Here is an 11,737-nt window from a genome sequence, read left to right as displayed (position 1 = left end):
TGAAGGATGTCTATTTTGGTTGGATTATTATTGTTATTTAGTTTATTCCTACTCAACCTCGTGGTTGACAGTGTATTCGTGAACACCTGTGATGAACCGTAACTGGGTAGCAGATTTGACAGGTACTTAAGATTAGCTGACTTGGGAGTTTATGGGAATGCGTGAGGACTCGGCCAGTTTACCCAGAAGTCTAGATCATATAGCTTAGTTATCACTTTACTTATTTTCGCTGCGAGTTGTATTTAATTTAATATTAAGTTTTAGTTTGGTTAAGTTGTAATAAACATGTAATCGGTAAATTTTATTTAAAGTACTTTGGTTCTTGTACTTTGTTATTCACTACCTCGGGAAACCGAGATGGTAACAGTTCTATTTATTTGAGAATGTCTTCCTAAAGGTTCCTAAATAAATGGGGGTGTTACACTTAGTCACTAAAAGTGTGAGTGATAATTAAACTGTTGTCAAAACAATTATTAGCAAGCAACGCCAATATCAATGAATCAGAAAACAAGTTTCTTAACTGATAAATGACATAATCAGTTTGTCAATTAAGGTGGTCATTAATACAAAATAGGGCATCCTATACCGAATTAGACTGGCGTAATAATGGAATTTTCATCCAAACATCATATTCGTAATATAATAATTACCCATAAAGTTCTAGCCATGATATGCATAACAAATTAACAATTCGTGCCCACCGAATACTTCATCACCGAAAACTATACATGCCAAAATAGGGCAAAACTTTAATCCCAAATTACCAAACAAACCGGAGTAAATCATATATTTCCTTCTCTTTAGTATTCTGAATACACGCAATTTACGGCCATATATTTATTAAAATTAAAGCTTAAAATTTCTCAGTAATTAACATAGACTAATAGTAAACTTAACCTTTTTTTTTAAACATGCGTGTCAAGTAAATCGTTCCAAAAACTGGCTGAATCAATTCAATTAAGTCTATAAAAACCAAACCAGTATGATAATGACGAAATTCACTGGTTTCATGCCCCAAACAATTGCCACGTATTGAGTTCATACAACTTAACACACAGAAATAACGTATAATCATACCATCCCAAATAATATAATATGAAGGTGGCCCTGATACCACTTATTAGATTTAATTCAAATAGAGACCATAACTTCATACTAAATTACTCGGTATAAACTATAGAGCTGAAGCGTACCTGATTACGATTACATGACGAATGGTTGATATGAACCGCCTGAAAGAACGGTCTTCGAATTATGGATTAGGTCAGGGGGTGTTTGGATAACAAAAGTGGAGGGATCTCTCTAGTGATAGGATGCGGGGAGATTAAGTTATTGTGTTCTACCAGGGACTTATATATAGTCTCCTTAGTCTAATGCACCCATAATGCATTAGAAACCTAATGGGTATCTATACTTATATAATAGACTGACCCATACTTTTTAAAACGTAAATAAGCCCGTATTTAATACACCGTAGTGGATCACTATATATTTGGGCTAACATTAACTGATAGCGTATAAATACAATTAGTACCGAATTAATAATTTGTTCATATATAATATTGTATTAGGCTCACATTTCTTACAACCTGACATTCGTGGGATGCCGTGTTACGTGTCCCTGTCCATATCAGTTCGGTGCTACCTAACGTACAACAGAAATGTTGCTGAAGGAAAAGGATAAATGTTGTTAATAATTTGCGTCTGTTGACATAACCGTAGACAACGAACATACACACAATTCAAACACGATGGTGTTTGAGATCACCAAGGAGCTTCAAAGGAGGCTGCTCCTCCAGATTTCAGTGCGTTACATGTTAATACTGAGTAACATTTAATTGCTGGAAATAAAAGGGTGATATTCAACATCCAAGTTGTCTATCACCCAACAGGTTTATTGAAACATGAAATGAACAAGAGCTTGCTTGTTAAACCCCATGTCGTTTGCAAAATGCCTTGATTCTTTCGAGCCCTTGTTCAAGAAGTGGTGCCTCCAATGCAAACGTGATGCGCACCCAGTTGTTCAACCCCACAGCCATACCTATACGATTATCAACATAAACTAAAATAAGATCGTCATGAGACATACAAGGACACAGTCCTGCAGTCTCTGCACATACTGTATTTCACTTCGCCATTCTAGTTTTAGGCGAGTAAATGAACTGCATATTAGAATTATGTAAAGATGATATGAATTGTATATATTATTGAATGATGAATACAAGTATTTATAGGTACAATACAATCAGTAATTGGAAAGTAAATAACCTAGACTAAGTAATATAGAAAGGAATATAATCTATGAAGATACACGAAATATATACGGAGTAGCTAGCAAGGAACATATATACATCGAACATAGACTAATGACTAATACGCCCCCGCAAGATGGACTGTCCGGAGGAAAGGCCAATCTTGGAGCAAAGAAGATCAAACCGAGGACGAGGCAGTGGTTTTGTTAGTATATCTGCGAGCTGATCACCACTGGCGATGTGTTGAACACGAAGTAGACCGGATTGAACACGCTCACGAACAAAGTGGAAAGCAAGTGCAACGTGTTTCATACGTGAATGAAAGACGGGATTAGCAGAATAGTGTGTTGCTCCGAGGTTGTCACAGTAAACCGTGGGAGGATGAGAAATAGAAATGCCAAGATCAGTGAGGAGGTTTTGAACCCATTGAAGCTCGGCTGTTGTATCAGCGATGGACCGAAACTCCGCTTCAGTAGTGGAGAGCATTGTTGTCAGAATCGCGATTCGATCTAACGATTCTACGATTTGACTATCCAAAAATGCTTGACCGATCCTGGATCCTACGACTCTATCATAGTTGTAGAATCTTACGATCCTATTAATTTGAAAATTTCTAGAGATGGGATCATAATACGATCCTACGATTTTACGATCCTACGATCCGATTCCATAATAAAAAAAAAAAAATATATATTTTTATATAATGACACCGTAAAACCCAAATTTCTTGTAAGTTGTTCATACAATGATACAAAAATCATTAATTACCAATATTTATGAATAAATATTAATAAATAAGTGTTTTGATTTTCAATTATATGTTTTTACCAAATAAAAAATTATATTTAGTGAGTTTGTAGAATCTTACGATTCTATGATCCGATTCTACCGATTCGATCTTACCCTCCCCATCGATCCAAAATAGAATCCCGATCCTGACAACATTGGTGGAGAGTGCCAAGGTACGTTGTTTGCGCGAGGACCAAGTTATGGGATTTCGACCAAGATAGACAAAGTAACCAGAAGTGGAAACATAATGATCCTTATCGCCACCCCAATCAGCGTCACAATAAGCATGTAGGCGAAGAGGAGAATTACGAAATAATTGTAGGCCAACACTAAGAGTGCCGTGTAGGTATCTAAGCAATCGCTTCACAGCTGCCCAATGTAAGTCAGTGGGAGCGGACATGAACTGAGCAAGCTTGTTAACCGCAAATGAAATGTCAGGTCGTGTGAGAGTGAGGTATTGTAGACTGCCAATAATAGCGCGATAATCAGAGGCATTCGGTAGAGGGGAGCCAAGGTGTTGAATGAGAGGAGGGTGAGAAACGATTGGCGTAGGAAGAGGTTTAGACTCATCCATCTTATACCGTTCAAGTAAATCAAGAGCATACTTCGTCTGTGTGAGTAGTAAGCCTGTTGAATTGGGCGTAACTTCAACCCCAAGAAAATAGGACAATGGACCCAAATCTTTAAGAGAAAACCGAGAAGAGATGTGAGTAATAAATTCAGTCAAGCTGGTATTGGACGGAGAGGTAACAATAATATCGTCGACGTATACGAGTAAGTAAATAGGTGTAGTGGAGTGAGACCGAATGAATAAAGAGGAGTCAGCACTAGACATATGAAAACCATAAGAGATGAGATAGTTCTTTAATTCAGTATACCACGCACGAGGAGCCTGCTTGAGACCGTATATAGCTTTGCTGAGATGACATACATGGGACGGGTTTGAAGGATCGACGAACCCCGGAGGTTGAGACATGTTCAGATAAGGAACCTTGGAGGAATGCATTGTTTACGTCGAGTTGACGTAAATTCCAACCATTGCCAACGGCCAGCGAGAGGAGAAGCCGGATAGTGGCTGACTTAACAACAGGACTAAAAGTTTCGGTGTAATCAAGACCCGGGCGTTGATTAAATCCCTTAGCAACGAGGCGAGCCTTGTATTTGTGGATGGTGTTGTCGGGATTGTATTTAATCCGAAATATCCACTTACATCCAATGATGTTGCGGTCACAGGAGGATTTGGGAGGGACAAGGGACCATGTATTGTTGCGGGTAAGGGCATTGTATTCGTCAAGCATGGCTTGACGCCAATGGAGAATGGTGAGTGCTTGTTTGACAGTTGTGGGTAAGTAGTGTGGGGAGGAGAGAATGGATGTCTTGGCATATTTAGGATTAGGTTTTCTGATGTTGTTTTGGAGGCGTGTAGTGACAGTTCGATCGGGTGGAGGTGGTGGGGGAGGTGGAGGAGGTGGTGGTGGAGTTGCGGACTGATGAGGGGAAGAGGTTGGGTCTGTGATGGGAGGGTCAGCAGCGGTGGTGTGGAGGTTTGGAGTAGGAGGAGCAGGGGAAGGCGTGTTGGGAGTTGGGGATGCAGGGGTTGAGGGAGGTGGCTGTGACGGGGGAGGTTCAGTGGTAGGCGTGGGAGGGGGTAGGACAGGTAGAGGAAGTGGACACCAGGCAGCAGCCGTGTAGTCAGTGGCAGAGGAGAGTTGTGTGAGACGGGTGTAAGGATAGTCGGTTTCAATGAATTTTACATGACGGGAAATGTACACACGGTTAGTGACGGGATCTAGGCAGTGATACGCGCTTTGTGTGGCAGAGTAGCCGACAAAAATGCAAGGTTTGGAGCGAGACTCGAGTTTGTGATGAGTGTATGGTCGAAGCCACGGATAACAGAGGCACCCGAAGCTTCGAAGTTTGAGATAATTGGGTGATTTTTGGAAGAGTTTAAGATAGGGTGAGGCGTGAGAGAGAGTTGGAGTTGGGAGGCGATTTATTAAGTAGGTAGCTGTTGAAAACGCATGGGGCCAGAATTGAAGAGGGAGTTTAGCGTGGGATAGGAGTGCGAGTCCAGTTTCGACTATATGTCGGTGGCGCCTTTCGGCATACCCATTGTGCTCTGGAGTGTGGGGCGGTGATGTGAGGTGAGATATACCATGACTAGAAAGGGACGGTGTGAGCTTGATGTATTCGCCCCCGTTGTCGGAGAAAAACTGAATGATGGGACGGTTGAAGAATTTTTCAACAAGAGCTTTGAATCGTTGGAAGACAGCAAATGTGTCGGATTTATTTTTGAGGGGGTAAAGCCATATATACTTAGTATAGTGATCAACAAAAATTACGTAGTATTTGAAATTGTCATAGGATAGAACGGAGGATGTCCATACGTCAGAAAATATCAATTCGAGAGGAGCAGTGGTGCGTAAGGATGACTCGGAAAATAATAACTTATGACTTTTATTAATGTCGCACGCATTACAATTAGAATGACTAGTAGTAGGAATGCTTAAAGAAAAATGAGTGCGTAAATAGGAAATAATTGAGCTTGAGGGGTGGCCGAGCTTGTGATGCCAGGCTAGTGAAGACGAGAGGTGACTGGAGTGTGCTTGAGAAGACGGATGATACCATAGATAAATGCCATCTTCAAGCTGTCCTTGAAGAAGAACTTGGGATGTTTTGATGTCCTTTATAAGAAAAGAAGAGTGTAAGAATTCAATACGAGCATTATTATCAAAGCAAAACTTAGAAACGGAAAGTATGTTACGGGCAATGCGGGGTACATGTAAAACATTAGAGAATTGTAAAGTAGTGTTAGACAGAGAGAGATGAAAGGAACCTATGTTGGAGATGGGTAAGGAGGAACCATCGCCGATGATAACGTCGTCGGAGCCATCATACGGGCTGTGAAGGGATAGATTTTCTAGGTCATGAGTGATGTGGTGGCTAGCACCACTGTCTACAATCCAGGGGCGAGTGGAAGGAGGGGGAGCTGCGGCCGTGTGAGCCTGTGGAGTTGTGGTGTTGCGGTAGTTGGAACGAGGTGGAGGATTGTCAAAGGATGGGAGTGTAATGGTGGGAAAATCGCGTTTAAATTTGCGACAGATGGAAAGGTAATGGCCAATATGCTTGCAATATTGGCACCGTCCTTTGAATGGGGCTGGGCTGTCCTCGGTTGGGTGAGACGGAGGTGTAGGAAGCAGGGGTGGGTTGTAGGCAGGGCGAGAGTTTTGACGGTTGTAGGAGGGACGAGATTGGGCAGCAAGTGCGGTGGCAGGAAGGGGAGTGGATGGCAGGGGTGTTTGTTTGAGGGTGATTTCATGGTTGATGAGTTTTTCGTGGAGGGACTCAAAGGATATCGTGGTGTCTCGTGCTCGGACAGCATCAATAAGCGGTTGATATGTGCTATCAAGACCACGTAACACCTTTGCGACGATGTCCTCTGTATCCATGGGTTTACCGAGTGCGGCTAATTTGTCGGTGTAGGTTTTGATTTGTGTCATATAGTCAGAAACAGAGAGGTTGCCTTTTGTGAGGGATTCGAGTGTGTCTTTGACTTGTAATATGTGGCCACGAGAGGGATTGGTATAAGTTTGGGCAAGGAGAAGCCATGCTTCACGGGAGGTGGTGGCGTTAGTGAGGAGGGATGAGATGTTGGTGGGGAGCGTGCCAATGAGTGCTCCTAGGATCAGACGGTCTTGACGCTGCCAAGTGTGATGTGCAGGGTTTGGTTTGGTGATTTTGGTGGTGTCGTCAGTAAGAGTGGCGGGTGGGCAAGGGTGTGTTCCGTCAATGAATTTGAGGATATCGTACCCAAACAGGATGTTGGAAATTTGGTTTTTCCATGAGAAGTAGGTGAGTGGGGTAAGTTCTTTGCATTGGGAAAGATTGACATCAATGAAAGGAGAGTTGGGGTTGCCTGGGTTAGGGATGATGCTACTGTGAGGGGCCATGGGAGGAGATGACGGGAAGGTTTAGAGGACCGAAAAAAAATTGGATGTAATTGTGAGATGACGGATCTTTATTGGCTCGATACCATATTAGAATTATGTAAAGATGATATGAATTGTATATATTATTGAATGATGAATACAAGTATTTATAGGTACAATACAATCAGTAATTGGAAAGTAAATAACCTAGACTAAGTAATATAGAAAGGAATATAATCTATGAAGATACACGAAATATATACGGAGTAGCTAGCAAGGAACATATATACATCGAACATAGACTAATGACTAATACTGCATGCTTACCCGGTAGGACGACTAAATTTTCTTCTTTAGCAAGTTTCATACAAAAATCAGTATCATCTTGAATATCTTTCAAGAGCGACATATTGAGTTTCACCTGCAAATGTTAAGATGAACTTGGTTGATTAGATTATTAGAAACTCAAAACATCATTAAGCAGAATCAGTGTTACAATTGATTTCTTACCATTACAAACATGGAACCTTCTGGTTTATGTGGACATGTAATACTAGGGATCTCCTTGAGTTTCTCGTAGCAAATATCCGCAACTTTGCCTAGTACTTTGACGGTGTTGGAAAAGAATTCATCTCTTGTGTTCTCGAGGATTTCGGGAACAGCTCCCTGAAAATTCGTAGTTTTGGGGTGAACACAAATTGTTGATAATGATACGTTATTGTTGTTATAGTTCATTTATTCAACCTCATGGACAGTTTTATGAATTGATGAGTTCCGAATCAATTGTATGTTCTTTATTCTGAACTATTTTTGTCAGTTTATTGATACAAACCTGAACGAAGGTTGCAGGGTCAGACGAAATGTTGAGGAAGCCTTTGAAACTCTCCACAAGCTGATCGATTTGAAGAGAATTAATTAGGGTAAATCAGATGCTTGTTTTGATACAAACAAGAAAATCAGAATTTAAAAAGACAAACAAGAGAGCAAACCCCAGATTTTTCCAAGATGCCATGATGGTCATTTGCTGCAAGCCAACCAAGACGCCATCCGGGAACAACCCATCGTTTTGATATAGACCCAAGTGTAAGAACAGGAACAATGTTTGCAAATACAGCCATCGGAACAAATGCTTTACTTCCAAATGCAAGGTGTCCATATACTTCATCAGTTATCACTACAATCCCTAGCTTTCTTGCTGTTTTTGCCACCTTAATTCATTCAAAACAAGATTACGATAATCCAGTAACAAACAGTAAGATCATATTATCGTACAGGACTTACTTTCAATAGCCTAATGTCTCGGTGAGCTTACAGGGGGACACATAAGGATTTAAAACTTACGTTGGTAGTTGGTTTAATTTGATTATATCTATAAATCGCCATAGTCTTGTAAGAGAAATTGTTTATAACACAAGAGATGGAATACCTTCTCAAGATGTTCATAGGAGTAGACACTTCCACAAGGGTTTCCAGGGTTTACGATAACCAAAGCAACAGTATTGTCATCGGCTAGAGCTTTAACTGCATCAAGATCAACTTCCCAACCATTCTCGGGGACAAGATCGAAATGTCGATATTCAAGACCGCTATAAGCACAACGAGCCTCATAGTATGGGAAGCCTGGCCTTGGCAACAATATATTTGCTCCTGGACAAGCTAGGGCGTCGATTACTACCTCAATCGCCTGTGTGCAACCTAGTGTGAGGAATACATCTTCTGGAGATAATTTATGTGGCAGATCACGCGACAGGTACTCTGATACCGCCCTGTTTCAGAGGTGAAATTTACAATTCCAAGTTAGACCCAAGGGGATCATAGACAGTTACCTAGAGCTAGTACAGTTAAAATATTAAGCTTAATACGGAGTAAATATGACCCATTTACAATAAAACCCATTTTTTTGATAAAAAGTTACCTGAACAATTTTCTAAGCCGTAACATTTTGTCGTTAAAATGGGGACATACACTTTGTTCCATCTACAAAGTAGATGAAAAGTGGCCAACTACAAAGAGAATTTGCGTTATGGGATACATAAAGAAAGTCTCATATAGAATAATAAAATGAAAGTCTTGTCCGATTGTCCCTAACCTACATCAGAATGTAAAACGGAACAAAAACTTTGATCCTGACATGATCTCACTTAAGTAAAATAAGAGGATCAAATTGAAGTCGACACAAGCAGCTATTGGTGTTAAGGCTTATTTATAATTATACCCCACTTTTGTGTAACGTCATTAGCTAGCTAGTATACTCTAGTAGGTAGGTACCATGAAAAGGAGTGGCAACTAATGGAATCTACAACAACTAAAGAGTTTTGTATGATTGTCAGATAATGGAATCTTACTCAACCATCAAGAAAATGCTAGTATATATAAACAAAAGGGCAAATGAGGTATAGTTTAAGTGCTTTAGCTACCCGTGTCTAATTTCATGAATGGTACTTCGTAGACTAGTAGATTGGACTGAGGGAGTGCTGAGTGCGTAACTTTTCCAAATGCTAAACAACGACTTTCTAAATAAATGCATCTTAGATACTTACGGAGTATTAAGGAAGCACTACCTCGTACCTACTCGGGCTTCTTGGTTGATTGATCATCAACTTCAAGCCTATAACCCCATTTTCTTTTTGGTCTAATAAAAGGAGCCCCGCCACATAGGCAATTTTGATGATGACGGCTTTTAATGACTCTACTAAGCTAGTTGACATCTACAAGCATGTAAATATTTATACCATCCCCTAAATTTTCTTTGAAAAATGACAATACATATATACTCCGTATGAGCTATGAGCAGTAACGGATCTACACAAATTTCTTTATGGGTTTGCATGGAAAATATAACACTATTTATATATGAAAATATAAATTTACTCTAATTTTACCTAAAAATTGAACTAAAATACACAAAATTCAAACAAAAAAATTCTGTTTACGACGTCCCAGGACTCGCCCCTGTACATATATACTCCAGATGAGCTATGAGCAGGGAGCAGTAACTGATCTAGACAAATTTCTTCGTGGGTTCGCATGGAAAATATAGCACTATTTCTACATAAAAAAATATAAATTTACTCTACTTTTACCTAAAAATTGGACTAAAATACACAAAAAAAATCTGTTTACGGTGTGTAAGAGGCCCTTGGGAGGAAATTGTTTTGAACAAGAATATTTTTGGTCTCCCTCGGTCATATATTTATCCGGTGAACATTATGTGTCCCACTTTTGTGTCTTATTATGTGTCAGAGTCCATCCTAACTTTTGACACATTACTTGTTGTAAAATTAAATATTGCAATAAATGTGTTAATTTGCTGATGTGTTAGAAAGTAAGTGGAGTGGGACAGATAATAGGACAGATGATCTCCACTGATATTTATGAAACGTCATTTGTTGTCCTTTGGTTTTGGCACAAAGACCAAGGAAAGGGTAGGAGGCCAATTACTAAATGACAATTGGAATAAATTGAGTGTGAATGATCAAATTACTCATCAAATTTATTCTTAAAATAGAAAGGACAACAAATGACTGAGATACCCAAAATGAAAAAGGACAACAAATGACTGGGACAGAGGGAGTAGTACACTGTGTTAATAAAAACAAAAGTTTTGACATTTTATAGACAACTTGCTATGTGATTTTGTATGTATTTGACCGTAGTTAAGAAGGATAGGGTTGGCATTAAATGAAAATTTGTGTTTATGAAATTAAACAAACATCTTATGAAACACATTTTTTCACCGAGCATATCAATAGTTTTTCACTACACCACAGTGAATAATAATCGATAAAATCAAGAAAAATACGCAAAACACCCTTGCTACACGAAATCAGAGGTTTAGTACATCTGTACATGCACGCAATTTTTACGAATTCACTATAAACCTTTGTTAATTTTACAGTTTGACTCTGTTTTAATTGTATCAAAATGGAAAGCAAACATACTTGCGAGCAGAGAGAATGCCGACAGTGGGTCCATAACAATTAAACTTGGAAGAGCGAAGCGTCTTCACGACGGCGTCTTCCGCCAAGGGAGAAGTGCGGAAACAAGGGTAGTGGGAAGGGTCACCATGGCCAAGTGCTATAACATCATCATGGGAATTCACGTTGTCCATAACCATATTCAAAACACCTCTTACTGTTATATTTGATGCTATTGTTAGATTTTTGTTTCCTTGGAATTTCCATTTCTTCATTTCTCCTCCCTTCTCCATTAATTCTCTTCTCTGTTTTCCTTTTCTCTCTCTCTCTCTCTCTCTTTTCAAGGAGTTGGTGTATTCGGCAGGTTATGGAGGAAATTGACTTTATAGAAGGCAAGTGTTAGCAGGGGATTTTATACACAATCTAGTCTAGATCCAGCGCATATATAGAGAGAGTTTTTATTTTTTAGTGTATTATTTATCCTCTCTCCATCTCAGTCATTTGTTATCTATCCATTTTAGCACAAAGACCAAGAAAATAAGAAAAATAAGAGAAAAATAGTGATAAATAAAAGAGCTATCTCACATGTTCACTTCCCCATATCACATACCCCACTTGTCCACTTGCCTAAATTTACCAAAGGTAGAAATAGATAACAAATGAGTGGTACACCTCAAAAGGGAAATAGATAACAACTGACCGGATGGAGGGAGTAAATTTTAAATTGATATCTTATTATTTTTCAGATCTCACCACATTATATTTTAATTTGAGAAAAAAAATTATTTGCAAAACTAATCAAAAGATCGAATTTAGTAATTTCATAAAATATGTATTTTAATAAAAATAG

At 39.3% G+C, this 11,737-nt stretch overlaps 1 protein-coding gene across 2 annotated transcripts; it reads right to left on the bottom strand.

Moving 5' to 3' along the window:
- Positions 1-1,662: 1,662 nt before the first annotated feature.
- Positions 1,663-11,278, bottom strand: LOC141623972 (nicotianamine aminotransferase 1-like). Of its 2 annotated transcripts, none has more exons than XM_074440128.1 (7): positions 10,912-11,278; positions 8,397-8,736; positions 7,960-8,178; positions 7,803-7,862; positions 7,481-7,636; positions 7,298-7,391; positions 1,663-2,041 (listed from the first exon to the last, which is right to left on the bottom strand). In XM_074440128.1, the coding sequence occupies exons 1-7, from the start codon at positions 11,178-11,180 to the stop codon at positions 1,929-1,931; spliced, it is 1,251 nt and encodes a 416-aa protein (XP_074296229.1). In that variant the 5' UTR covers positions 11,181-11,278; the 3' UTR covers positions 1,663-1,928. The 2 variants fall into 2 exon arrangements, with proteins under 2 accessions (XP_074296229.1, XP_074296230.1); XM_074440129.1 differs by lacking the exon at positions 10,912-11,278 and adding an exon at positions 8,886-8,996.
- Positions 11,279-11,737: the final 459 nt, after the last annotated feature.

Source organism: Silene latifolia, chromosome X (assembly GCF_048544455.1).
Source record: "Silene latifolia isolate original U9 population chromosome X, ASM4854445v1, whole genome shotgun sequence".
Classification (NCBI taxonomy): Eukaryota; Viridiplantae; Streptophyta; class Magnoliopsida; order Caryophyllales; family Caryophyllaceae; genus Silene; species Silene latifolia.
The sequence above is the reverse complement of the archived record's forward strand: the minus strand, read 5'-3'. Positions and strand labels throughout refer to the sequence as shown.

What these genes read in the sequence shown, in the direction of transcription:
- LOC141623972 (XM_074440128.1), bottom strand. Translation starts at nt 11,180, where the DNA reads ATGGAGAAGGGAGGAGAAATGAAGAAATGGAAATTCCAAGGAAACAAA. An exon ending in ACCCTGCAACCTTCGTTCAG is followed by an intron (nt 7,637 to 7,802) that starts GTTTGTATCAAT and finishes ACGAATTTTCAG; the next exon opens with GGAGCTGTTCCCGAAATCCT. An exon ending in AAGGTTCCATGTTTGTAATG is followed by an intron (nt 7,392 to 7,480) that starts GTAAGAAATCAA and finishes TAACATTTGCAG; the next exon opens with GTGAAACTCAATATGTCGCT.